Source organism: Acytostelium subglobosum (assembly GCF_000787575.1).
Source record: "Acytostelium subglobosum LB1 DNA, scaffold: scaffold23, whole genome shotgun sequence".
Lineage (NCBI taxonomy): Eukaryota > Evosea > Eumycetozoa > Acytosteliales > Acytosteliaceae > Acytostelium > Acytostelium subglobosum.
In genome coordinates this window covers 87,351-113,606 of record NW_012236510.1, presented here as the reverse complement: position 1 = coordinate 113,606, position 26,256 = coordinate 87,351, and the positions used below count along the sequence as shown (strand labels likewise).

General features: G+C 43.3%; 11 protein-coding genes across 11 annotated transcripts; 6 read left to right on the top strand and 5 right to left on the bottom strand.

The window, feature by feature from the left end:
- Positions 1–138: 138 nt before the first annotated feature.
- Positions 139–691, bottom strand: SAMD00019534_095910 (hypothetical protein; the record flags this gene model as incomplete). The annotated part of the gene is made up of 2 exons (XM_012895058.1): positions 139–252; positions 320–691. Coding segments are annotated over 2 exons (486 nt in total), but the record flags the coding sequence as incomplete, so codon positions are not given.
- A 364-nt stretch (positions 692–1,055) lies between these two features.
- SAMD00019534_095900 (hypothetical protein) lies at positions 1,056–1,586 on the top strand (the record flags this gene model as incomplete). Its single annotated transcript, XM_012895057.1, has 1 exon — positions 1,056–1,586. A coding segment is annotated over one exon (531 nt), but the record flags the coding sequence as incomplete, so codon positions are not given.
- A 300-nt stretch (positions 1,587–1,886) lies between these two features.
- SAMD00019534_095890 (hypothetical protein) lies at positions 1,887–2,673 on the top strand (the record flags this gene model as incomplete). The annotated part of the gene is made up of 3 exons (XM_012895056.1): positions 1,887–1,977; positions 2,073–2,249; positions 2,315–2,673. The coding sequence occupies 3 exons, from the start codon at positions 1,887–1,889 to the stop codon at positions 2,671–2,673; spliced, it is 627 nt and encodes a 208-aa protein (XP_012750510.1).
- Positions 2,674–2,911: 238 nt separating this feature from the next.
- SAMD00019534_095880 (hypothetical protein) lies at positions 2,912–3,219 on the bottom strand (the record flags this gene model as incomplete). Its single annotated transcript, XM_012895055.1, has 2 exons — positions 2,912–3,144; positions 3,207–3,219. 2 exons carry the CDS (start codon positions 3,217–3,219, stop codon positions 2,912–2,914), a joined length of 246 nt encoding a protein of 81 aa, XP_012750509.1.
- Positions 3,220–3,869: 650 nt separating this feature from the next.
- SAMD00019534_095870 (hypothetical protein) lies at positions 3,870–4,196 on the top strand (the record flags this gene model as incomplete). Its single annotated transcript, XM_012895054.1, has 2 exons — positions 3,870–3,882; positions 3,964–4,196. The coding sequence occupies 2 exons, from the start codon at positions 3,870–3,872 to the stop codon at positions 4,194–4,196; spliced, it is 246 nt and encodes an 81-aa protein (XP_012750508.1).
- Positions 4,197–4,526: 330 nt separating this feature from the next.
- Positions 4,527–6,558, top strand: SAMD00019534_095860 (hypothetical protein; the record flags this gene model as incomplete). Its single annotated transcript, XM_012895053.1, has 2 exons — positions 4,527–4,651; positions 4,740–6,558. The coding sequence occupies 2 exons, from the start codon at positions 4,527–4,529 to the stop codon at positions 6,556–6,558; spliced, it is 1,944 nt and encodes a 647-aa protein (XP_012750507.1).
- Positions 6,559–8,297: 1,739 nt separating this feature from the next.
- On the bottom strand, positions 8,298–14,160 carry SAMD00019534_095850 (hypothetical protein; the record flags this gene model as incomplete). The annotated part of the gene is made up of 7 exons (XM_012895052.1): positions 8,298–8,645; positions 8,707–9,081; positions 9,143–9,772; positions 9,852–13,136; positions 13,217–13,445; positions 13,527–13,924; positions 14,032–14,160. The coding sequence occupies 7 exons, from the start codon at positions 14,158–14,160 to the stop codon at positions 8,298–8,300; spliced, it is 5,394 nt and encodes a 1,797-aa protein (XP_012750506.1).
- Positions 14,161–14,681: 521 nt separating this feature from the next.
- On the top strand, positions 14,682–17,621 carry SAMD00019534_095840 (hypothetical protein; the record flags this gene model as incomplete). The annotated part of the gene is made up of 3 exons (XM_012895051.1): positions 14,682–14,830; positions 14,930–17,417; positions 17,451–17,621. Coding segments are annotated over 3 exons (2,808 nt in total), but the record flags the coding sequence as incomplete, so codon positions are not given.
- A 617-nt stretch (positions 17,622–18,238) lies between these two features.
- Positions 18,239–19,308, top strand: SAMD00019534_095830 (hypothetical protein; the record flags this gene model as incomplete). The annotated part of the gene is made up of 2 exons (XM_012895050.1): positions 18,239–18,443; positions 18,533–19,308. Coding segments are annotated over 2 exons (981 nt in total), but the record flags the coding sequence as incomplete, so codon positions are not given.
- A 2,103-nt stretch (positions 19,309–21,411) lies between these two features.
- SAMD00019534_095820 (hypothetical protein) lies at positions 21,412–23,227 on the bottom strand (the record flags this gene model as incomplete). The annotated part of the gene is made up of 3 exons (XM_012895049.1): positions 21,412–21,772; positions 21,833–22,757; positions 22,834–23,227. The coding sequence occupies 3 exons, from the start codon at positions 23,225–23,227 to the stop codon at positions 21,412–21,414; spliced, it is 1,680 nt and encodes a 559-aa protein (XP_012750503.1).
- Positions 23,228–24,285: 1,058 nt separating this feature from the next.
- On the bottom strand, positions 24,286–25,995 carry SAMD00019534_095810 (hypothetical protein; the record flags this gene model as incomplete). The annotated part of the gene is made up of 2 exons (XM_012895048.1): positions 24,286–25,224; positions 25,483–25,995. Coding segments are annotated over 2 exons (1,452 nt in total), but the record flags the coding sequence as incomplete, so codon positions are not given.
- Between the last annotated feature and the right edge of the window lie 261 nt (positions 25,996–26,256).

The window sequence follows — 26,256 nt, the reverse complement described above, 5'->3', positions numbered from 1 at the left end:
GAGATAGATAGACGACTAATAAACAATTAAAGCTGTTTCAAACTTCATTCATTCGTTCGTTTTTTCTAAAAGTAACTCAAATTCGACTTTGTTCACAAGTCAACTCGTCAAAGTGCTTGGTGCAACCAAGTTTGTTTATTGGATGGCGATATCAGCACATTGATAGAAGTCTGGTAGAGGTTCACCAGCATTGTTACTAATGTATCTAACTCTCAACACACATCCCTTGCATGTTTGGTTTGGTACTTGGATCTAAAAGTAATTTGATCAATGAATGAGTCAGTATGATTGAATGTATGAATGTAATAATAATACATACAGATACAGTGTAATTTGTTTGAGATACCATGTCCCAAGCATTGTAATCTGGGATGGTCTTTGAGACTACTTGGAAGGGACCTTGATCACCATTGTATGAGATGGCAACATCCATGAATCCTTGATTGGGCTGATACCAATGATTGTAGTTCTGTTGGAAGTGGACATAGGCAGTTGATCCTGCAGTGTAGAATGCAACTGGTGCACCAGCAGTAACATTTCCACAGTTTGAATATGGTCTATAGCATGCACCATCACCAGGTTGAATTGGCACTGCAAAAGTTGGTTCTCTCTGCTCTGGTTCAAAGATACACAAGTGTGCCAATGACATTGACACCAATAGTGACAATATAATTAACTTTGTAGCAAACATTATTATTATTTGTTATATGATGATATATTATATGATTGAATGAATGAATGAAGGTCACATAATAGGTATGTTTGTGTTGTATTGATTGATATGGAGTGTTCCTTTGATTGTTCCATATGTAAAGTTATCGGCCATTGGATGATGTTATTAAAAAAATTGGGCGTCTTTAGATCTTATTTGTGATGATTTGACATCAAATTAATAAATATCTTGGGACGTCATGTGACGAAGAAGCCTTCCAAACCTTCTCTTTCAACCTTTCCTCATCTTCTACACTATCATACATGTATATGACCATTCTGTATATGTGATCGATAACATTTATTTATATATTCATACATATTCCTACATATAAATAATAAGAATGAAGTTAATTATTTCATTATTAATCACTTTGGTTGTGATTGAGAGTGCACTGGCATTTGATTGTTGTGTACCTGATCATTGGCAAGGAAGCAGTTTGACTACGACTTCAACAGGCGAGTTGATTGAAAAGACATACTATTATGATGCAATCAATCTTAGGACTAGGATTGATACTCGTACCAACACTGGATTCAATCAGACCACCTACTCTTACTACCCACCCACCAACAAGACTGGCACTGAATGGGTGATGGACGTCACTGCCGACCAATGCTTCCAGACCGGACCAGACTTTTGGAACTACCAGTGCTTTGGCCAGACTTACGGTCTGCCACTGATCACTCAGACCCAATACGAGTACATCTTCTACAATGCAGACAATGGCATCAGTGTGGTCACTACCAAGGGTGATCGCTGTCTTCCCGTGTCAATGTCATTTGGTCTTGCTGGTACCACCACCGACTTCCTTGATGTTCAACCATACATCACTGATGATAAAGTGTTTGACCTTCCATCTCAATGTAAACAATAAATTATCATTATTATTTGTTGTGTATTCATTCGTCATGACGTCCAAAGTGTGTGAGAATGGGTTGTGTTGGGTTGCATTCGAAATGAGACACACAACTTGAAACAGCACTTATTCACAACAACCCCTCTACTTCCCAGGAAAACAAAGAAGTAAACACGCTATTGTGTGTGTGAATCATTCATTCATTTGTACAGTTATTGAATAGAACAAAGAGATAGAGATAAAGATAATATATATACTAAATATTCAATACATATAATATATATACACGAAAGAGATACTCACAGAGAAGGAAGGATGAGCAATTTAGTTGTTAGATTCGTTGCCAATAGTTTGTTGAAGGCAGTTGGCTTCAAGAGACTGGCAAACTATGCTGCCCTATCAATTGGTATGTATGATAGACACAGAAAGACAGACAGACAGACAGACAAATAGCAAGAGAGGGATCAATGAAACTAACAACAAAGTATTATATATATTTAGGTCCAAAGATTATTGATCATATAGTGGCAGCTTCAACAAAGGGTGTAATACCAATGCGAGCTATTAGAGTACTACGTACATCATTATCATATGCACCAATAGCTGTTATAATGGGTACAAGTGGTACATCATTGGTTAGTGCAGTCACATATTATATTATCATTCAAATATCAGAGTGTATGTATTGTATACTCTCCTCACCATCCTCACTCGTTAAAATCTACTTACACGTTAATATATAGCACTATGTATGTTGGTAGTTAGAGAGGCAGTTGGACAATCATTCAGATGTGTAAAGTATATTGTACGCACAACTGTCAATGTACTCACTGGCAATGGTGGCAGTGGAACAAAGACATTGGAGGATGATTGGATCGTACTGGATAGATTGGATCAGGTCAGCAACAGCAAGCTAAAAGAGTCTGGTGAGAATGTCACCTCGGAGCAGATGGAGCAGGTCGAGCAGTATCTCAACTCTATAGATATAGATCATGAGGTGCAACAACAGCAAGAGGACGAGAAGAAGTTGACAAAGGAGCAGCAGGATCAACTATTCAACGAATATATCAAGAGAGAGATGGACGAGTTTGTTATGTTGTAGGGTCAGGGACAGGAGAGTACAACATATGAATGGATGGAAGCGCGCAACATACACAAACAATATGTACATATTTGTATCAATTATAAATTATACTTGATGTAATGATGAACTGATCCATTACGATAATATGGATTGTAGGTTCATCACAATAACATCACCTCCAACTACAACCAAGATAACAAATTAATTAATTATTGATGAACTTTAAGTTAGTTTATTATATTATTATTATTAATATTTAACAGATGTTAATGTTGGCGTGGATGCATGCATCGATATTGCTGCAACCGGACAAGTTGATGTGGACATCGACATCAACATTGACGTGGATGTCTGGGAGACATGGACCGCAACCAAACAGACCAGCGCTTCTGTTTGCACCCTGCATGGCACCACCGTATGATCCACCGGCAACAGATGACTTGGACATTCCCATCGATGAGGCGGATGGAGTAAGGTTCTTCATGGCAGCTGTGGAGCAGGAGAATATTAGTATTGATGATCAAGGATATTTAAATTGACGTTGGACTTACCAATAAGAGTCATTTTTGATTGATTAGAGTTAAGGTATTTAGTTTAAGTTAATTGATTGATTGATTTGATTTATTTAAGTTAGTGATTGGAAGTATTTATACTTGTTGGAATTGAATAAAGTAAATTAATTCAATCCACTTTAAAGGGAAATAATTGGTACACTTTAAAAGGAGAAGATGTAGTGTACTATTCGATCAGATATTCAATCGAATTCAAAGTATTTCAATGTATTTACTTCTTATGGTCATCATAAACAGGTTAAAACACAATCACACACTTTACTTAATTATAACAATCCAATCAGATCATTATTATTTGTTTGGATTCAAGTTGAATGTTTGTGTGTTTGTGTATGTGAGAGTGTGGTGATTGATCAAGTCGTGTTGATGGATGTGGCAAACAGGAGAGAGATAAAGAGATTTTTGATCAATCAATCAGATAAAGATAAAGTGTGGGATGTCAGGACAAGTATTGAGAATCTTTGAAATTGATTGAAGAACTGATCGATAGTACATTACATCTTTACCTTATATATAATAATTCATTCAAAGGTTTATAACAATTCAATCAATATAAATACTACCACTTAATCAATGTAAATAATCATCAAATCAATCAATCAATTTACTTTAAACTAAATACTTAACTCTAATCAATCAAAAATGACTCTTATTGGTAAGTCCAATATCAATATATGTCATATTGATTGGCATCACATCAACCTTATACTAATATTCTCCTTCTCCAACTCCATAGCTGCCATGAAGAACCTTACTCCATCCGCCTCATCGATGGGAATGTCCAAGTCATCTGTTGCCGGTGGATCATATGGAGGTGCCATGCAGGGTGCAAACAGAAGCGCTGGTCTGTTTGGTTGCGGTCCATGTCTCCCAGACATCCACGTCAATGTTGATGTCGATGTCCACATCAACTTGTCGGGTTGCAGCAACATCGATGCATGCATTCATGCCAACATCAACATCTGTTAAATATTATTACAAATATTAATAAACTAACATATATTTAAAATGTTCATACACAGTACAAACAATATCTGTTTCTATCTTTGATTGATGGGAGTGATACATGCTCGAACTTTGGACCTTCATTCGTCATTAATGAATTTTAAATTAAATTAATCAAATTTGAAACAAACGAGTAGCTAAAAGTTGGTTTTACACCCACAAGTGCGCGAACGACTCGCTTGCTCCATCCCCTCGTTCACATCTCAACACACGAAGGTATCTTGTATCCGGTATCACCTCAAACATACACATACACATACATATATATATCTATAACAGATAGAAAGAGATAGAATGTTAGTTCTTTTCGAGACACCTGCTGGATATGCACTGTTCAAGGTGTTGGATGAGGGCAAGATCAAATCCAGTCCATCAACCATCCATCAACACTTCACCACACCAGAGAAGGCTTCAAAGATGTAATGATCGTCATCACATCACATAACATCACTCATTACATTTCATGATGATCTGATCCCTAACACACATACTCAAACAAACTATTAGTGTATCTTTGAAGAAGTTCTACAAGTTTGATGGTACTTTGGACGCTTTGGAGTCATGCACAGCGTTGGCTGAGAACACTGTGCCAGAGTCATTGTCAAACTTCTTGACAAAGAACATTATCAAGGAGAAGTTGACTGATATGTTGGCTGTCTGCGACACCAAGTTTGGAAATGCCATCAAGGAGGCCGGACTCAACATCAAGATCATCTGCGACGACACCACACAGGAGCTCATCAGAGGCATTCGCAGTCAGATCAACTCGCTCGTCACTGGTCTGTCCGAGTCGGACCTCAACGCCATGTCCATCGGTCTGTCTCACTCCTACTCCAGATACAAGCTCAAGTTCTCGCCAGACAAGGTCGACACTATGATCGTGCACGCCATCTCGCTGCTGGACGAGCTAAACACTGAGCTCAACATCTACGGAATGAGAGCGCGTGAATGGTACGGATGGCATTTCCCCGAGCTCGGAAAAATCATCGGCGAGCACAGCCAGTACTGCAAGGCCATCAAGTTGATGGGCGATCGTAAGAACGCCGCCAAGCACGACTTTGAGGACATCTTGCCAGAGGAGATTGCCAGCGAGGTCAAGGAGGCCGCTCAAATCTCTATGGGTACAGACATCAGTGAGGAGGATCTCGACCACATCTTCTCGCTCTGTGACCAATACATCTCGTTCGACGAGTACCGCCAACAACTCTCAGAGTACCTCAAGAACAGAATGAACGCCATTGCACCCAACCTGACCATCCTGGTCGGCGAGGTCGTCGGCGCTCGCCTCATCTGCAAGGCCGGTTCTTTGATGAACTTGGCCAAGTACCCCGCCTCCACCATTCAGATCCTTGGTGCCGAGAAGGCCCTCTTCCGTGCCATCAAGACCAAGAACAACACACCAAAGTACGGTCTCATCTACAACGCCAAGCTCGTCGGTGACGCTTCCCTCAAGAACAAGGGTAAGATGTCCAGAGTGCTGGCCGCCAAGGCTGCCCTGTCCATCCGTTTCGACGCCCTGTGCGAGGCTTCAGACACAAGCTACGGTATCACATACAAGTCCAAGGTCGAGCAGAGAGCCATCGACATTGAGAACGGCGTCGTCCGCAGAACCAACAACAACAAGAAGAAGCCAGCCAACCAGACCAAGTACGACCACACCAAGGGATCAAACTCACTGCAGACCAGAACTCCAGAGACCAAGGTCAAGAAGGAGTCCAACATCAAGCAGGAGAAGAAGGATTCGTCCGACGAGGACACTGAGATGAGCGAAGTCGCCGAGACAAAGATGGAGGTTGAGAAGACCAACAACAAGAAGAAGCCAGTTAAGAAGGAGTCGTCCGACGAGTCGTCGAGCGAGTCATCGTCCTCCGAGGAGGAGGTCAAGAAGCCAGCCAAGAAGGAGGAGAAGAAGGTTGAGAAGAAGGAAGACAAGAAGAAGCCAGCCAAGAAGGAGTCATCAGACGAGTCCTCCTCAGAGGAGGAGGTTAAGAAGCCAGCCAAGAAGGAGGACAAGAAATCAAAGAAGGAGGACAAGAAGGAGGATAAGAAGGCTGACAAGAAGAAGGCTGAGGTCGAGGAAAAGACCGAAAAGAAGTCATCAAAGAAGTCTGAGGAGAAGGAAAGCAAGTCAGAGAAGAAGGCTGACAAGAAGGAGGACAAAAAGGAGGATAAGAAGTCATCAAAGAAGTCTGAGGTCGAGGAAAAGACCGAGAAGAAGTCATCAAAGAAGTCAGAGGTAGGGGAGAAGAAGCCAGCCAAGAAGGACGACAAGAAAAGAGCCAGAGAGGACTCATCAGAGGAGAAGGTCGTCAAGAAGAAGAAATAAACGTCGGTCGTCTTTTATTATTATTATTTGAGGCTTGTTACAATTTAAAATGGATCGATCTGACTACAAAGGTGTGATTAAAATTAAATGAAGGATTACCAAGTGGATAATTGAAACAATGTCGGAAGGATAAAGGTAGGATATAAGACAATAAGAACAAACATCATTATCTATTATTCTGTAGTTTTTAAATATGTCCAAATTAAATATATTAATATTATTAATCTTGATTATTTCATTGATCAATCTAAATAATGGTCAAGATACCTTTTCTTTGGTATCTTCAGATATTATTATTATTATTTTTTAGATCCCGAATTAAATGATCCACCTCTTGGTCTAAACTTGTATATTGTAAATAACCTTAAACGGCCATTAATATAAACCCAAGGATAAAAATTGATATAGTGAATTATTATAAATATATTCAAATAAATAGAGTAACGTTTTTTACATGTTTGAAAGGAAAAGTTAAAGGGTAAAGTGTGAGAATATCTACCTTTAACACTTTTAAATATTCATATCACTAAAGAAATAATATATACAACAATTATATAAATAACTTTATAAATAAATAATATGACTAAAATAATAGATTTAGAACCACATACTTGGAAACATTTAATATTAGAACCCTTTCCTATAACAAGATATTTCCATTCAGGAACACAGATAGGACAATATATTTATTATATTGGAGTACAAAAAAATCAGATGTTAATCGTTTAAATATTATCACACGCTTTGATATAATAACTAATACTTTCGAGGATATCACTGTCTCGAGTAACTCATCACCTGTCCCAATAATATCAAAACACTCTGCTGTTGCAGTAGACCATCTAATTTATATATTTGGTGGATATGATGGAGTTAGTACTCATCATGGACTAAGTGTATTTGACACTGGTATCTATATTATACACTTTATAAGTGAAATTTATCAATATATTAATATAATAATTCATTAAAAGTGAATCTAACATGGAGATTCTTGGATAAGGAATGTAAAGGAGATATCTCCTACAACCAGAACAAGTCTTTCAACCACTTTGTTTAATGGAAATATTTACCTCTTTGGAGGCCTTCATATTAATGAGCAGACTTCAGCTTTGGAGTACCTTGATGACTTTTACCGTCTGGATATTAATTCTTTGACATGGACTCGTTTGACACCAACCGGAGACTTACCTTCCAAAAGAAGTGGCCACCAGACACTAGTCTTTGAAGAGAGTATCTATCTTTTTGGAGGAGGTCTTTGTAGAAATTGGGACATTTTGCACACGGATGTTCACATTTACAACCCTGGATTAAACACTTGGACCAAGATAATTGTCACAGGAGCTCCAAATAGAGTACTTACTGCTCTTTCTTCAGTCTGGATAGGTCCCTCTATGTATTTGGAGGGTTATCTACCAAAAAACGAATAACAGAGCTTGGAGATTATTTGCCGGTTATCTATTCTGATCTGTTTAAGTTGGACCTTGACAACAATCAGTGGTCAAAGATTGAAACATCATGTTTTCCTAAAGGTGGCATTGAGGCACCAGCAACCAACAAGGTGGATAACATCCTTTACCTATTTGGAGGAAAAATGATGCCTCCTTACATCTACCTTCTTCTTTTAAAGCCTATAAATAAATAATTTATTGAAACCTTCCCAATAAATCTTCCATTATTTAATCAATTCAACATTACATTGGATTGGAGAACATTCACCAAATCACCTTGTTGTTCGTTTATTTGACCATCTTGAGATGTCCGTCCTCAGTGCCAGCCAACAGGATGTGATGCAGAGGTAGGAATCCAGTGGACAGGATGTTGGACTGCTTGGTTGTGTTCAGTTTGATACCCTCGGCCCTGAACGTTGATCCATAGCTACCAGAGAGATCGTCTACCAATGACATACTGGAGAGTTTGGTACCAGACGAAGCGATCAGGTCATCCTGCCAAAGAGCCAATGAGTTGATCGAGTCCTTGAAGCCCTTCCACATCTTGACAATTGTTGGTGGTGATGTCTGCAGGTCCCATTGGATAACTGATTTCTCTGAGCTCGACACCAAGTACCTCGAGTTCTGTCCAATAAGCTAATGGATATGGTGAGTTAGAAGATGAATTATTGACAATGAATGTTAGGGGGATAGGTACCTTGATGATTGGACCTTCAGTCTTCCAAGAGTCGAGGATTGATCCAGTTCGAGTGTCCAGGACGGTGATGATGCCTGACGATGAGCCGGCAGCAATCCAACTGGGGAATGTGTTGGGAGGATTAGACAGCAATGAATTGGAATCTGATGGAATGAAGTGATCGTTCGAAGTTGTAATGCATCGAATAGAGCTTCCACCTTGATATGGAAGTACCCACGAATGTGTCTCAACGCCCAAGTTGAGATCCAAGAAGCTGAGTGTGGACTCTGACGATGAGGCAACCAGGTACTTGTTGGTGATCGGCTCAAAGCAACTGAAGCTGCCAGTTGGTTCAACAAATACATTAACCTTTACCTTGCTTTCAGCATCCCAAATCTGATTCCGGTAGTATGTTAGTATGTGATTGTTGTGTTACCATGAGGCCTATAATACATACGTGAATGGAGGTTGAGTCACAAGAGGCAACCAATGATGATACAAAGTGAACAGTGTGAACGGTGTGAAGATGTTGGTTGTAGGTACATCTTGACTTGGTAGTGTCTGGGGACCATATCTTGACAAGGTTGTCCTTGCTGCCAGTGGCAAAGATAGTCTCAGATGGAGCAATTGCGATTGATTTGACGGCGGCCGAATGCTCTTTGTAGAAGGCGACCACATTGCCTTCCATGTTGAATGCCTGCTCAGTGATCAAACCATCGTAGTCTTGATAGTCGTCCAGGACGTAGGTCAAGCTGATCTTCTCATTGAGCGTTGGCTCGACATCGTCAAACAGTCCTTCGTCCGACACGTAGGGTGGTATGTTTGAAGTTGTCATTGGCTCCACCTTGATGTTGTTTTCCTTGATGTACAACATCATAATATGCTCGATCAGTGCATTGTCTGAGATCTCAGATCGCAATATATCGATACCAATCACTCGTGACATCTTGAAATAGAGGTGATATGTCATCTCTGGTGAGTATATAGCACGTAGCTGTTTGTTGGAATCGTTGGCCACCAATCCATTGTCCTTGAAAGTATAAATATCAGAGTATGAATAGTAAAACTGTTGAAGATACTTCAATATCTGTAAGATTGATTGATTGATTGATTGATTGTTAGTATCATACTTTTGATCCTCAAGATCACTTGGGGTGGATACAAACATATAGCTTTGTGTTGTTGACTCCTATCCTTTTGGCCACACGGAGTATGGTCTCGGAGAGAGGGATGAGCACTGAGGGGTTGGGGGGATTGAGCAACAGACTGGCAAGTTGATTGGAGTCCTTCAGGAGTGATCGCAGTACTAGACCAGGCTTGACAAGTAGAATTAACTCTTGTAATAGACCGAGTAGTGTGCAGGGGATGGACTCTGATCGAGGTGACTTGGATGAATGCTTGATCAGTATGAAGATGGCGGGGAAGTAGAACTTGACAATGATCGACTCGCCTAGGCTTGAGGCAATGGCAATGAGTGGCTCGGTGATGTGCTGTAGGTATGGCTTGGTCAGAGCGATGAGTAGAGGGTACATGATGTGACGGATGGTCAGTGGGATGCCCAGCACCTTGGAGATATATATGAGTGCGGTGGTGATCATCTCATGGTTGGGATTGTCGCGTGGGTTGGTCTTGACGCTGTCGAGGAAGAAGGGTAGGATGTGATGGATGTAGATGTCGCGTCCAAACCTAGAGATGATCATGTCAATCAGAGGTATCTGGATCAGATGGCACTGCAACAGATGATCGTCGTGCAGTTGGTAGAGATTGATCACACATGGCAGCAGGTAGGTTTGTGTTGAGAGTGGTCCTAGACGCTGGGAGAGCGGGTCCAGCAGGTCGACCAGCGCACTGACCTTGGTAGTGGGTTGATAGAACAGCTCCAGGATGAATGGGAGGATAAGATCCATGGCTTCATTTGGAAGAGAGGTCACAATGCCAATGTTGGCCAGGGTGAATGTGAGCTTCTCCTCGTAGGTGTGAAGCGAGTGGTAGTGGCAGAGGAAGTGATACATCTGCTTAAAGTACGAGGGGAAGATGGGCGAGGCAAGGACCTGCTTGGGCTTGAGTCGCTCCTCAGGGTTTGGATGCACAAGACTGTCGACCAGCTCACGGATTGGTGTCGGTAGATTGAATGTGAGCGACTGGCTGTGAGTGGGTTTGCTGCCGCCACTCTGTTGCTTCGATGATGGCTTGGTGCCAGAGGACGATGCTGTCGGTGTTGATGTGGTGAAGTGATTGACAATGCTGTCATTGTTGAATAGTGGTGCGCCTTGGTATAGCTCAGCAATGATGCAGCCAATGGCATACATGTCGTTGGCTTTCATGGTCTCGAGCGCTGTAGGTTTGGGCCGGCCAAGGTACGAGAGAATGCTGCCAGGCTGTTGCTGTTGCTGCGACCGATCATACTCCATTGGTCGGTAGATGGGCGCAAGACTTTGGAATGATTGAATGAAGGAGAGTGTGCTCTCGCAAGTGAACAGGTCCTGCAGGAAGAAGTCGCCAGTGTTTGGTGCGTTGACACTTGAGCTCGGCATGCCAGTGCTCTCGTACATGCCCGGGTTGGACAGACGCTCGTAGTCGTAGAGGTCAAAGTCCAGGTCGGCTGGCAGTGGCTCGATAATGTGTGTGATTGGAAGGTCGGCGCTGAACGATGACATGCTAACTGTCTGTGGCGACATCCTGCCATCGAGTTGAGGTGACATGAACCCGCCTTGCGACTGAGTTGGAGATGTGGGGCTGGTGGGCAGATTGATGGCGTTGTCAGAGTGACTTCCAAACTCCTTCACAGGCGTTCCCTGGTTCTTATGCCCACTGTACCTTCTTCCAATGCCCTCCTCAGACTTGGAGTGAACCAAACTCTTTGTTGACGTGGGTGTGTCACTTGTCGAGCTGTTATCATTCGAGTTGTTGTTGTTGCTGTTGTTGTTGCTGTTGTTGAATAGTGATGGAAGGAATTTGGCCAGAGTCTTGGCGCTGTCCTCCTTCTTGGAGCGTAGAGTGCCTGTCTTGGAGATGATGCCTGTCGATGCGGACAGAGACTGAGTTGACTGCTGATTGAGTGATGCAGACGAGCCAGAGGATGGTGCCGATGAGATTGGCTGGAATGCATTGCCTCCACCACTGATGCTGTTGCTGCCCAGTGAGATTGGTGCCACTGATTGGGTGATCGAGTTGAGGATTGTTTGTGCGCTGGGCAGGATGTTGGAGGACGAGGACTCACCAGTGGACTGTGACAAAGCCGACACTTCGTTGAACTTGATGATGGGCTCAGCACTCACGAACGAAGTCGAGGCGATCTTCTTGTGTGGGTGTGGCTTGGTGAACAGTTGAACGATGCCAGATGTGCGAGGAACTGATGTGTCGACCAGTGCAAGATTCTTTGCCTTGATGGCCGCCTCGCCACTGAGCAGGTAGCCAAAGGTCAGGTCGATCCAATGATGCAGGTACTTGGACACCTGCTCCGACTCGAGAGCCGCCATGTGAATCGAAATAAAGTCAGCGGGCGACGAGGCCCACTCGGGGATGGCCAAGTCGGGCATGTCATCGTGTATCGATTTGAAGATGGTAGGGTCCGTGAAGAACTCGGGGATGCACTCGTCTGGTGTCCATCGGTAGAGTCGCTCCATAGACGACGGGTATTCGTTGGGTTCGTAGTTGGTGCGCACGAAGCGACGCAGCAGTGGCACGGGCGTGCGTCGAGCCATGTAGCTGTAGTAGGTCAGCTCGGACAAGATGTCCGAGATGTGGTGCGGGCGATTGATACCGCCAGGTGCGTTGTTGAATTGGAAGTCGAGCTGCTCATCGCCCTTGTTCAGACGGTATTTTGTCTTGGTAAGGTCGCGCCAGCCGCCCGCCGCCTGGAAGGGATGGCGGGCAAAGTCGATGACCCAGGGCAGCACTGGATGGTTGATGTGGTCGCCGGGCCTGCGGTGCGCCAGATGATTGAGCAGCAACAAGTAGTTGAAGTTGGATATCTGGCCGTTTACCCAGAGGTTGACGGTGCTGTCGAGCGGGTCGCTGTTGGGTGGAACCACGTAGTACTTTGGCGCGCGAGGGAATGTGAAGCCATGCAGGCCGAGCCACATGTGCTCGTCGAGGAACACGCTGGCCGGCGACAGGTCGCCGTGAATGATCTCCTTCTCGTGCAGGAAGCTGATCACCTGAATGAGCTGGTAGAGGATAAACGCCGTGATCTTGGAGTTCTTGACCAGGAACTGACTGCTGTACCGCAGTAGACAGTCCAGCGAGAATGGGTACTTCTTGTGCGTTATGATGAAGTTCTTGTCGCTCTCCAGCACCTCCAGTATCGGTAATATATTCGGATGTATACGCAACAAGTTTGGAGCACTATAATCAATCGAGGGAGGTATCGATGAGTCATGGAAGTGTATCGAGTTGGGCAATGGTGTAATATATGTTGAGAATGATTGAATGATGCTGCTCAAGTATTCCTATAATATCAGGTCAACATGTTAGTGATTGATTGATTGGAGTGATTGGAATGATTGGAATGATTCCATGAGATGCATACCTTGATGGACTGATCGCGACTTGATACGGACATCCTGGTTAGGCCCTTCTCCTGGACGGTGTAGTTGTCAGAGTTGATCATATTGTACAATGGATTGATTTGGTAAAAGATGGGAGTGGAGTTCAGTTCATCAAAGTACTCCCAGCTCGAGAGGGATTCGTTTGGTTGCAGTTTGAACTGTAGTTGAACTGATTGTGGCACAAGTACTCGTTCATATAATGTTGGCTCACTGGGTAGTTGATTGATTGAGTTAGTGTCATGATCGAATGTGGACCCATCGAGGCCAGTCAGTGAATGAAGGGAGTCTTACAAGGTCTGTGGATGCTGCTTCTGGATGATATGAAGGAAGATCTCTTCGCCATCAAACTGAGCAGACTCGATTGTAAATGCATCATACAGGATGCTTCGTTTGACTTTGTCTTTGTTTGTTGTGTCTTCATTGTTGTCATTGTTGTCGTCTTTGTTATCAATGATATCCTTCTTTGTATCCAACTTCTTGCCTACAATGGCAGCGGCAGCAGCAGCCTGTTGTTTTGCCTGTGGTGCATGTAGGGCTTCCCTCTGACGTAATTGCTCCTCATACTCCTCATTGATATAATGTCTGAGCAATACTGACTTGTCCAATGGTTTGATAAACTCGTCAATATATCCATTATCCTTCTTCTTTGACAAGTAGTAATAATATCTCTGTATCAATCCTTTCTGACACTAATCATGTTATGTAAGTAAGTATCACATGATTGATTGATTGATTGATTGATTGATTGATTGATTGATTGATTGATTGAATGGGTCAATCACTAGATGATACATACACAACAAGTAGCAGTATTGTTATTATTGTTTGTTGTGTTCTGATTCTCATGATGTTGTGATAAGATTGCAAAGCTCAATGTTCCTTCAATCTCCTCCTTGATTGCATCCTTTGATACTTGTTGTCCCATATTATTGGGGTGTTAGGTCTCCACCGAGTGATCTATATATTATCTACAACTTCACTAAACACTATGTGTATGTGTCTATCTATCTGTTTATACCTAATACTCTCTGTTTGATTGATTGGTTGAGTGTGAAGTGTATTCAGAAAGTTCTCTTTGGAAACAACTCGATCTTTGGTTACAAAAACACAAAATATCTGTTTCTTTAGCTAAAGTGAAGGACCTTATAAATGTTTATTTTTCTTTATCTTTAGGAGTAAGAGATTATATACATTGGGACATGGATGGAGTCACTACCTATCTAATTTGTTATACTTTACTTATTATAAATGCCAAAGGATAAAGATGTTCCTGAAGTAATCTGAATGAGTAGTTGTGTCTTTGACAAAAATTCTGCAAACAATGAGTGCACTTCACTTGTGTCAAACCCTCAATAATTCAGACAATCAATTCAGATGTAGTTCATTGAACAAACAACAAACATACATGTACATAATAACATTATAACTAAATATAACAATATATAGAGAGAGATGGCACATCTAGTACCTCCAAACAAAAAGAAGTTCTTAGATCAAGCACCCCCACCTGGTTACATCGCCGGTATAGGTAGAGGTGCAATAGGTTTCACTACTCGTTCAGATATAGGTTCAGCAAGAAGTGTAGAACCAGGAAGGTATGCCCATATTGTTGTTGGAGACAAGTTCAAACATCAACATCATCACTCACATCATAGTAATCATAATCAATCAAGTGTACCAGGATTTGGTGATAGACGTGGAGGCGATCGTAATAGACAACAGGGTCAACAACAGGGTCAACAAGGTCAGAATGAGGATCGTGATGGAAATGATGATAATGAGAGTTTCCCTTCAACAAACTATGATGAGTTTGAGGGTGACTCTGGCGATGGTTTCTCCGATCCAAACGCGATATACGACGCAGAGGACAGGGAGGCAGACGACATTTGGGCACAGATCGATAATAAGATGGATCAGCGCAGGAAGGCCCGTCGTGAGGAGAAGGAGCGCGAGCAGATGGAGAAGTACCGTGTCATCAGACCAAAGATTCAACAGCAGATATCAGACCTGAAACAACAGTTGTCGACACTCACAGAGGACCAGTGGTCAAACATACCCGATGCAGGTGACATTGCGCGAAAGAACGTCAAGCGACAACGAGAGATATACGTGCCCATACCTGACTCGCTGATTGAGCGTGCCAAGCAAGAGAACGAGACGTTCTCGGTCCTGCCGGCCGCATCAAGCGATGGCGGATTGTCCGTCATCCCCGGCACGGCTACGACCGACCTCACACAGGTCGGTTCGGCGCGAAAGACTGTGCTCGATCTCAAGTTGAACCAGGTCAGCGACTCTGTCAGCGGACAGACACACGTCGATCCCAAGTCCTACCTGTCCAATCTCAAGAACAAGAGGGTGGCATCAGACTCTGAGGTGGGCGATATCAAGAAGGCCAGACTGTTGTTCAAGAGTGTGATCACGACCAACCCCAAGCATGCACCCGGCTGGATCGCCGCGTCCAAGCTCGAGATTCTCGCGGGCAAGCTGAGTCAGGCCAGAAAGATCATCGCCGAGGGCTGCACTGAGTGTCCCGACAATGAGGACGTCTGGATCGCCAACGCCAACCTGCAGACGCCAGACAACGCCAAGGTGGTGCTGGCGCAGGCCGTCAAACTACTGCCACAGAGTGTCAAGATTTGGCTGTACGCTGCCAACCTCGAGAAGGACGTTCGACTAAAGAAGAAGATCCTGCGACGAGCACTCGAGTTCATACCAAAGTCTGTCAAGCTGTGGAAGGAGGCGATCGAGTTGGAGGAGCCAGAGGATGCGCGTGTGCTATTGGGTCGCGCTGTAGAGTGTATATCAGATGACGTGGAGCTGTGGCTGGCGCTGGCCAACCTGGAGACATACGAGAAGGCACGAGAGGTACTGAATCGCGCACGTCAGTCCATCCCATCCAGCTCGCAGATATGGATCGCGGCTGCACAGCTCGAGGAGTCAGTGGGCAAGGCGGACAATGTGTCGAGGATCATCAAGAAGGCGATCAAATCATTGTCGTCGACTAACATCAAGGTCATGGACAGGGACAAGTGGATCGCCGAGGCAGAAAAGTCCGAGAAGAATGGCTCGTTCATCACGTGTCAATGTATCATCTTTGAGGCAATTGGCATGGGCGTGGAAGAGGACGATCGCAAGCGAGTCTGGAGTATCGACGCCGAGGAACTGATCAACAGGCAGTCGATTAAGACGGCCAGTGCCGTCTACGCCTACCTGCTCACGGTGTTCCCCACCAAGAAGTCTGTGTGGGTCAAAGTGGCGCAGCTGGAGAAGCAACATGGCACCAAGGAGTCGTTCGAACAGACTCTGCAAAAGGCCATCAAGAACTGTCCGCACTACGAGGTGCTGTGGCTGATGTACGCCAAAGAGAAGTGGGTCGCAGGCGATGTGGTTGGCGCCAGAGGCATTCTCGCCAGCGCGTTCGAATCAAACCCAGGCAGCGAGGACATCTGGTTGGCGGCAGTCAAGATTGAATCAGAGATCAACGAGACAAAGATTGCAAGAGGCTTGCTGAAGCGTGCCATCGAGAAGGCATCGACCGAGCGAATCTGGATGAAGTCAGCGCTGCTCGAGCGAGAGTATGGAGAGGCCAGCGCAGAGAACGACATCCTGGTCGAGGGTCTTAAGCGATTCCCAACGAGCTGGAAGATGTGGCTGATGCGTGCTCAGCTCGAGATCAGACTGGACGCAAAGGCCGCCGACAAGATCAGGGCCCTGTTCAATCAGGGTATCACACACTGTCCAACGTCCGTGCCACTGTGGATAGAGTTTGTGCGCTACGAGAAGCTGACAGGCAACGTACAGCGTGCGAGGACACTCCTGGAGCGAGCAAGACTGAAGAATCCAAAGAGAGACGAGCTGCTGTTGGAGCTTGTGCGATTCGAGCGATCATTGAACAACGCCAAGGCCGCCACCAACTGGCTGTCGATCGGCCTGCAGGAATGTCCAAACTCTGGACTGCTGTGGGCTGAGGCCATTGCCATCGAGCCCAAGCATGGACAGAAGAACAAGTGTGTCGATGCACTCAACAAATGTAACAACGATCAATTCGTGCTGACGCAAGTGGCACGCATCTTTTGGCAGGATGGCAAGCTTGACAAGGCGCTGTCGTGGTTCAAGCGTGCCACGACCACCTTCCCCGACTATGGCGACGCATGGGCCTTCTACTACCTGTTCTTGATGCAGACAGGCCAGTCGGCATCCAACACCACCAACCAGAACGAGAGCGAGATGACCGAAGTCATGAAGAGGTGCCTCGAGGCCGAGCCCCACCACGGTGAGCAATGGACCAAGGTGTCCAAACAAAAGGGCAACAGCCGTCTCAAGTCTGATCAGATACTCAAGTTGGTATCCATCAATATATCCAACCTGTATCCACAGATAGGATTTGCTTGACGAGGTAGCTCTCTCTTCCTTGGTCAATAATACAACAAGCAGTCGTTGGCATTTGGTAATTGCTACTGCACCTGGATTGCCAAGTTTTAAAACTTTATTGGACCCTTGAACAACCATTCATACTACTGGTCGACTTGCAGTTCCCTGCCCAGGGACCAACAATACGGTTCAAATTCAATCTGGTGGTTGGGCATTCCCCCGATCAGTGGTCAAAAAGGGGTGTGAACGACACTGCAAATGAAGTTTATGATGAAAAATATGTCTTCTGGGGCTTTGGAGACACTCTTTCCTTTGCAAAATTGTTCATTTTCGTGTGTTTTGTGATTGTTTTATTCTCTGATTGTTGTGTGTATGAGTGCCCTCTCAATGATAAGATTTGGATTCCATCATCCATATCATAACATCTTACAACAACGTTAAATAATATCTACAGATACAAGTACCTCGCTCATTCAATCAATCAATCAATCAATCATATCAATCTATTTATATCAAACAAATCAATCAATCAATAACAATCAAACTCTAGAGGGAGTTGTAGACGATTCAATCAACAACTCTCCTCAACAGTTAACTTTTAAGGACTACTTTACCTAACTGTATTCCATAATATGGCATTCCAATTGATTGGACTGATATACTTTGGCAATGGACAAGGCGAACTACATCATATCCAAGTGATATTGGAGATGGTGTTGTTGGGATTACATTCAGTTCTAATGTTGGCATCACTAATCCTAATGATATGGACCAAGCGATACCAACCAAACAAAGTCAGTCTATTAGTATTCACAATCATATTTATACATTGCCTATGTAAGTATGACTGGGATAGTCCCAGCCCCCAAGACACCCAACCCCACAAGGACTAACACCACTAATCACTCAAACTCGAACATAAACAGCCAAGGTCATATCAGATTCATCATTATTATACTTGTTAACAGTTAATATCAATTCGGTGCCGCCATCAATCATGTTCGAAGCGCTCGAACTGTGCGCGATCGTCACCTATTACTGCATGTACACGATCGTGCTGTTTAGTTGGGTGGAGGTGGTGTTCCGCGTGGAGAACATGGGACACGGCCAGGACCGCGTTCGACTCTGGCGCAATGTGTTCTGTGTGTTCAACGCAGTCTGGATCCTGGCCATATCGATCATCAGCGAGGTCCTGTTCGAAGTGGACCTGAACGTGGCGATCAAGGTGTTTGACATTGGCATGGTGGTCGTGGCGGCCTTCTCCTTCTGTCTCTCGGTGGCCTTTGTCGTCTACTGGATCAAGCTGCATCGCATGGTCACGACGATACAGATCCGCTCGACAGAGAAGCGCGACCGCTTCCTCTTCAAGGTCGGCGTGCTGACCGTCGTGTTCATTCTGTGTCTGGACGCCAAGATCGCGCACTACTTGATCGATGTCAAACAGCCCTTCTCATCGACGCTCTGGGAGCTGTATGGATTGAACTACCTGCCCGAGGTGCTGGCAGTCATGGTGGCACTGGCCTTCTTTGGCTCCAACATCAAGCTCAACGAGTTTAACAACAACAACACAATCAACGACGGCACTCGAGGCTCATACTCTGCGACTGAGCGTGCCAACATTCGTCGACGAGAAGAGAAGCAAGGTCTGCTCTCATCATTCAGAGATGAAGACTACTCAATGAGTGGTACTGCCAGTTACATATGAGATATTATCTATTATCTCCTTCCTTTATTTATATACATTGCGCTTGTAATAAACTCATTTGTACCATTTGCCTATTCTTTGTTATCTTGTTCATTAAGTCGAATGATCAATACAACCCATTACTGTTTGTTTGTAGCATCTGATTCGAGTTGTTTCTTTAAAGCTACCTCTTCAAGCTAATATGATGATGGTTAGTCAATGACTTGACGAACAAACAACAAACATCAAACAACGAACATACTTGTAGTCTGTGAAGTTGATTTGAGAACATGCCATGTAGTTTAAGCAATACACTGTATTCTGATTCTAGTTGATCGATTGCTCTATCCAATGATGCTGTATATGGTATAACGAATGATGATGTTGATGATCTTATATTGCTAGCACTACCAACTCCTGCATTGTTGTTATTGTTATAGTTATCATTATTATTGAATGATGGTGTTGTATCATCATTGTACTCTGTCAACATCATGTTGTTATTGTTATCATTGATATTATTATCAACAATAGTGTCTTCATGATCTTCATTGCTCATAACTAATTGCGTGAATAGGCTCCTGTCAGAATTCAAATCGGCACAAAATGATTGACATAAGACTAACCAGTGTACACAACATCACTACTGTAGTCAAAACAGACAATGCTGCCACACCACTAGGCATCAATGGACCTTCACCCATCTACAAACATTTAACAAATTACATGGAGCTTGCTGGTATTAATTCGATTCAAGAAGGAGGTAATCATTTCACATACTGCTCTCTATCATAACATTAGTTACAATCCTCTTATTATCTATTCTACTAGATATATGGTTATTTCATCCATCATATTCACCTAGTTTACTTTCCTTTCAATCATATCTATTATATTAAAGATGGATATTTTTGATTTTAATAATAATATGAATGAAGAAACCCTCCAACAGAGAATAGACAAGATCAAAGGATGGTCCAAGAAGATTGATCTTATCAATCAAGTAGGTCGCTCTATATTGGAAAGTACTTGACTCTGTAGCTAACACATTTTACAACCAATTAGATTCGAGAACTCCCTGAAGATGGAATCATTATTGACGACAGAATAACTTTCCATCGTTTTATCCAGAGGAGGAAAGAGGATAAGAATCCTCTTTCAGAGATATCTGCGCGGTTGTATTACCTCGAGGGTAGAGTGTTCATTTTTGAAGTCCCAACCCCTCCCCATGAGATCGCTGGAGGCACGATGTTCATTCTCATACGTGACCCACTGGCCACGGCTGGCTATGGTTCACACTTTCTCCTTGCTCCATCTCAATCAATGTTGGTCGACAACGGTCAAGCACTTCAACCTGATATCTCAATTCATTCGGTAGGACGTCCAAGAGACATCAACACCCCATCGGTTGACGGAGAAGGCCGACCATATCCTCCACTTGTAATCCTTACAGGTCATTCTCAATCACTGCTTAAGTTGCACCAGAACTGCCAGAGGTACCTAGGTGGACGTACAACAGTCAGGATCGTCATTGGCATCAAGATTTTCAAAAGGAGACCTGTGCCACCTGGACATGACGATGAGCGTGGACCATTCGCACTACTTGTATTATTGTACCTCAGAGGGGTCAACTTAGATCTAGAACCACTGCCTGAAGGAGAGCAAGGTCCTCTAGTTGGTTATGGAACTGAAAGACCGATTTTCATCGCCTCGTGTGGGACAGCGCCACCTGACCAAGCCAAGGTAATACCTGTAATCAACGAAGTTCTTGTAACACCACCGGTTGGCGGAGTAGGAGGAATTGACTGGCAAGGACTTGGTCATGGTAATGATCCAGTGTGCGATGGACCATCACTTCCACTCTACCAACTCCCAATCTCTATTATGGAGTTGTACAATGGTGCCACAATTAATCATGAAGTGGATGGAGAACCATTTCAGCCACCAGATGACCTTCTGGCTTTCAACGGCCCCCTGGCACACTTGGGCATTAATCACAGAAATATCTATGTAGATCTGTACTCAATCCAGCAGGCCGTTCATCTATTGCTCTAGATCTATTCGATTTGTTTATTGATAAGATAAATAGTATTAATAAATAAATAAATAAAATGATAATCATTATAATCCACTATCATTGGAATCAGTAAAGTTTGATATCTTGGCATGCATCTTCTTGGTGGCATCCTCATGTTTGTACTTCTTGATCAATAATACAGTGACTGCAGTGACGATTGATAACACCACGATACCTCCAATGATTGCACCCGTCAATATCTTCCACATGTCTTCATCGGCTACCTTTGTTGAACATTGATCCTTCTCACTATCCAATGTTAAGAATACACTATAATCAGGATCGAACAGTGCACTCATTGAAAAGTACGGTACACTCATTCCATAGATGAACAATGATCCATCCACCTTTGTCTTGATCCTTGCAATTACATCCCTGCCATCAACAATTGATCGTTGTGTCATTCTTGATATTAGACCATTATCAGGATTGTGGATAGTTGACCATTGATAACCAGAATCATACATTGATGTATTACTTGATTTGATGCAGGTGGATGAAGAGTTGATCGATGCATCAGTTGCAATATTGAGTGTAAGAGTGCTCATTTGTGATTGGAAAGTCCAGTTGGAGATGGATACTGACAATTTGAGTGAGTTAGCATCCATCACAATCACTTGTCTACCAAATGTTACATTGAGTGGGTCCTTAAAGTATTCGAAAGTACTATTGATCAAGGCACCATTTGGTAATGAAGTCTGATATGTCCACTTTGAATATGTTGTTGATAACTTCCAACGTTGTTGTTTCAAGTTGATTGATTTGTATAATGAATCTGTATCCAACATCTCATCAACGGATACTAATGATATTGTATAACTCTCATTACCAACTACCATTGTCATTGATGGAATGTCTGCACTTGGTATTATATCAGATGTTGATGTCTTTCGTTCACATAGACTACCAGTGAATCCAGGTAGACATTGACAGTAACCTTGGGAACAAAGACCATTTCCACTACAATTGTTGTTGGTACAGAAGTCTTGGATGGGTGTAGATGCACGTATTGTGATGTAGTAGCCATTGGATGATGTTTGGTTAACTTTGACAAATATTATATAACTGATTGGATCGAGTCTTGATAGACCACATATGATTGATTCGTTGGTCTTGAGGAATGTGACATTTGTACATTGGTATGATCCAACATTGACAGAGATCATCTTTGTATCATTACCAAAGTTACCACCTACAATGGTCAACATTCCACCTTCCTCCGATAATGATGAAGTGTTTGTAATGAATGGATCCTTCTTCAAACTTATACATCCACCATCACCTGATAGGAATGTATTTGGAGGGCACACACAAGTGTAGCTTCCATTATTGTTGATGCATGTCTGATCCGGTGTACATTGTGCAGCTCCAGTTTTACACTCATTGATATCTATATTGATTGATTGAAGTTGGTAGTTATGTTAGTGATTGAGTTTGAATGAGGGACTTTCATTGAATGAATATACCTGTATCACATGTAGCTCCAGTCCATCCAGACTTGCAAGAACATTTGAATGAGGTGGACTTGGAGCATGCTTGATTGGTATTAGGTTGGAAGCATGTAGGACATAAGAGGTAGACACTGGTATCTTTGGAGATAATGATGGTGGTGACAGTATTCTGAGGTGATACCCAGGTCATCCCATAGACTGTAAGGCAAACCATTACAGGATTGAAGTATAGGGTCATGTCATTGGTGAGAAGGAAGCCCCATTGTAGTGTATAGGGTGATAAGGAACTCTCACATAGAGCAGCCACCAATTTAAGTGGAGCACCAGTGACGGATGTCAAGTCCTCCTTTACTGGTGTAGATGCAATATCATTATTCTCACAAACACCTGTCAATGTATTTGTTGGCATTATCTTTGCATATGGGTTTGAAGATAGACATGGAGTGATGTAAAACACAGTCTCCAAGTTATTTCTAATTGTTTGAGTACATCCTTCAATCGGTGACACCATCGATGAGTTTAACTGCATCTTCACTGTACTAAGATTACCAACTCCACACTTTAGATTGATTGTTAGAAGTGGAGAATGATGGAGTTTATATTTATAACTTGTAAACATACGAATTCCATTGCCAATGTTATTGATGAGTTTGATGCTTGACACTGTCCCCTACTGTTTAATGGTGAGCTTAATGGACATTGTGCATTTATTATATTACAACTAAATATCAAACTTATTAATATTAATAAAGAAATAATCAAATATCGAATGACTGAGATATTCCCCATTATTTGTTTAAAGTTTAATAATATTATATTAAATTATATATATATTCCGACTATGTCTTTATACATTTGATAAGATAAGAGTAAATGACGTAGTAGTTGTAGATGAGAACAAAACATGATGATGGTCAGCCAATAATCAACATTATTAAGTTAAGATAAATTATGAAAGAGAAGGGTGCCATCCCCATTCCGGGGACGTTGGTGTTCATCCTGATGGGTCTGGATGGATCAGGTGTGTGAACAGATACTCAGTGTTACAAAAGATTGAGTTAAATATCTCCTGTCAAGTCAAAATGATCCATCTTGTGGAGTCGGACAGATATTTATTTGATGAGATTAAAGTTGGGTTTCGACCAGAGTGGGAGTGTCACATCAAGATGTCTTTTCACACCAAGGAGCACCTTGTGAGGTGTGTTTGATTGATTGGACCACTTTCGCAGTATCAATACCATATTGTCCTCATCCAGGACAGACCTTGGACAACCACATCAACTTGCTTGACTCTAAAACATCTACCTTTGCTTCAGCGACCAAGGCTACAAGGAGATGTTTTCTTTACCTTGGACTGTCTTCTTCTTCAGCTAGAACACGGAGTTAGAAGATGAAATGGGTGTTCCTTACATGGATAGAAATAATAAGGTCAAAGTATGTTTATGTATGGAGGTATTATTACATCACACTCATTCCTTGGGATGGATAGATATTTGATGATGACGACAATGATGAAGACAGTCGTACACTGTTCCTCTTGGCCAACTTGGTCAACACTTTCGAATTGAACTTGAGCTTGTCGAAATAGTCTGTTGGTCCACCAGCATAGCCACCAAGGAAGTATACCTCACCGCCTGCAACACATGCGGTGCCCATGTCTCGGGCTCGAACATTACCATCATCACCAGGTGTGAACTTGCTGATCCATTGGAAGCTCTCAGTGTCCAGGATGTATGTGTCGTTGGTGACGCAGTGACGGGGCTTGCTGCCACCGCCAAAGATGAAGAGGAAGCGGCCAATGGCGAACGAGATGGCAAAGGTGCTGGTGTGGATCTCGCCCTTGGTAACTGGTCGCGTCCATACATTTGTCAATGTGTCAAACACAAAGATGTCGTTGAACTTGTGAGTCCAGCCATCGACCTCATTCCAAATGCCACCTCCAAACATGAATAGCTTGTTGCCGATGGCCGTCATGCAGTGGCCACTACGTGCGCATGGGATGTCACCAGTGACGACTGGCTTCTCCCAAGTGAGGGTGTTGGTATCGAGGACATGCAGGTCACCCAGCACTTGGTAGTTGCCAAACTGATCGTTGCAATTGCCACCGAATATGTACATCTTGGAGCCGACGGTCGCGGCTGAATGGTTGGTGCGAGTGGCTGGCAGGTCGCCCTTGAGTGCGCTCTTGGGAACATTCCACCAGGTCTCCTTCTCGGTGTTGTATACGGCCAGCTCAAAGTTGTTGCCGTGGCCATCAAAGCCGCCAAACATGTAGATGCTCTTGCCGACCAGGGAGGCGGTGTGGCGCGAGAAGCGGGGCACTTGGTCACCCTTGACGTCGGGTCTGGTGAACACGTTGGTGTTGATGTCGTAATAGTATATATCGTTAAAGCGCTTGGTATCAGTCTGTTGTCCACCGATAAAGATGATCTTGTTGTCGACGAAAGTAGACGTGTGCTTGAATCTCTTGGACGGTGCAATACCATATTGCTTTGGATTCTCCCATAATAGACAGTCTGAAGAGGTGATAGCACTCTTCTCAAAGTAATAAGTCTTGTAGGAGAAGGTTGGATCAAACATCTTTGATGAGCTCCAGTTCTCACGTGAGCACACCTTCTTCCAGAGAGTCCTCTCATTGGCTAACTGATGGTAATGCTTGCTAACCATTGAGATTGAGACTAGGTCACTCGCATCCAGGAATGAGATGATCAACAACTCAACCTCCTCTGGGAACTGGTCCATCAGCTCAAAGTATGCCTCTGGCTCCATGTTGTGGTTGTTGTTGTTTAGGTTGTCCCCAACAAAATCCTCACCAATCATTAGTGGTGAGCCGGGAAGGTTGTCACGTGATCGTCCGTCGGGTATGCTTGATAGTGAGAATCTCCTCTTGAGGCCATCGAGGCTTGAGCGGAGGAATGATCGTGTGCCGCTGCTTCTGCCTAGGCTGCCACTGCTGCTGATTTGGGAGGGACTGCTTGGACATGACCTTGAAAGATCTTCATCGTCATACAATGATATTGGGGATGGGCTCGCTCTTGCAATTTGCCTTGGTGAGGAAGACAACTGAGGTGATGACATTGGTGATAGTATAGTGAGGTTATCCTTTGATCGCTTATTGTTGTTGTTGTTGCTGCTGTTTGATCTTGACTCAAACATCCTTTGAATGAATGAAACCATTGTTTGATGTTTGTTGTTTGTTCTAGAATGTGTCATCCATCCATCATGTGATGGTGTTAGTATATTTGTTGTATTATCTACATCTTGTCCATATTTGGTGTTTCCAATTATTTGAAGAGTTCAACAACATTGTGTCGTCATCTCATTACATTTGATTCTTACAATTAAATTCTATTTAGTAATACCTGGGTTTAAATATTATTTGTATTAATATTTGTTTATCTTAGTAATAGTAGTAGTAATAAGAATTTGATATAGTGT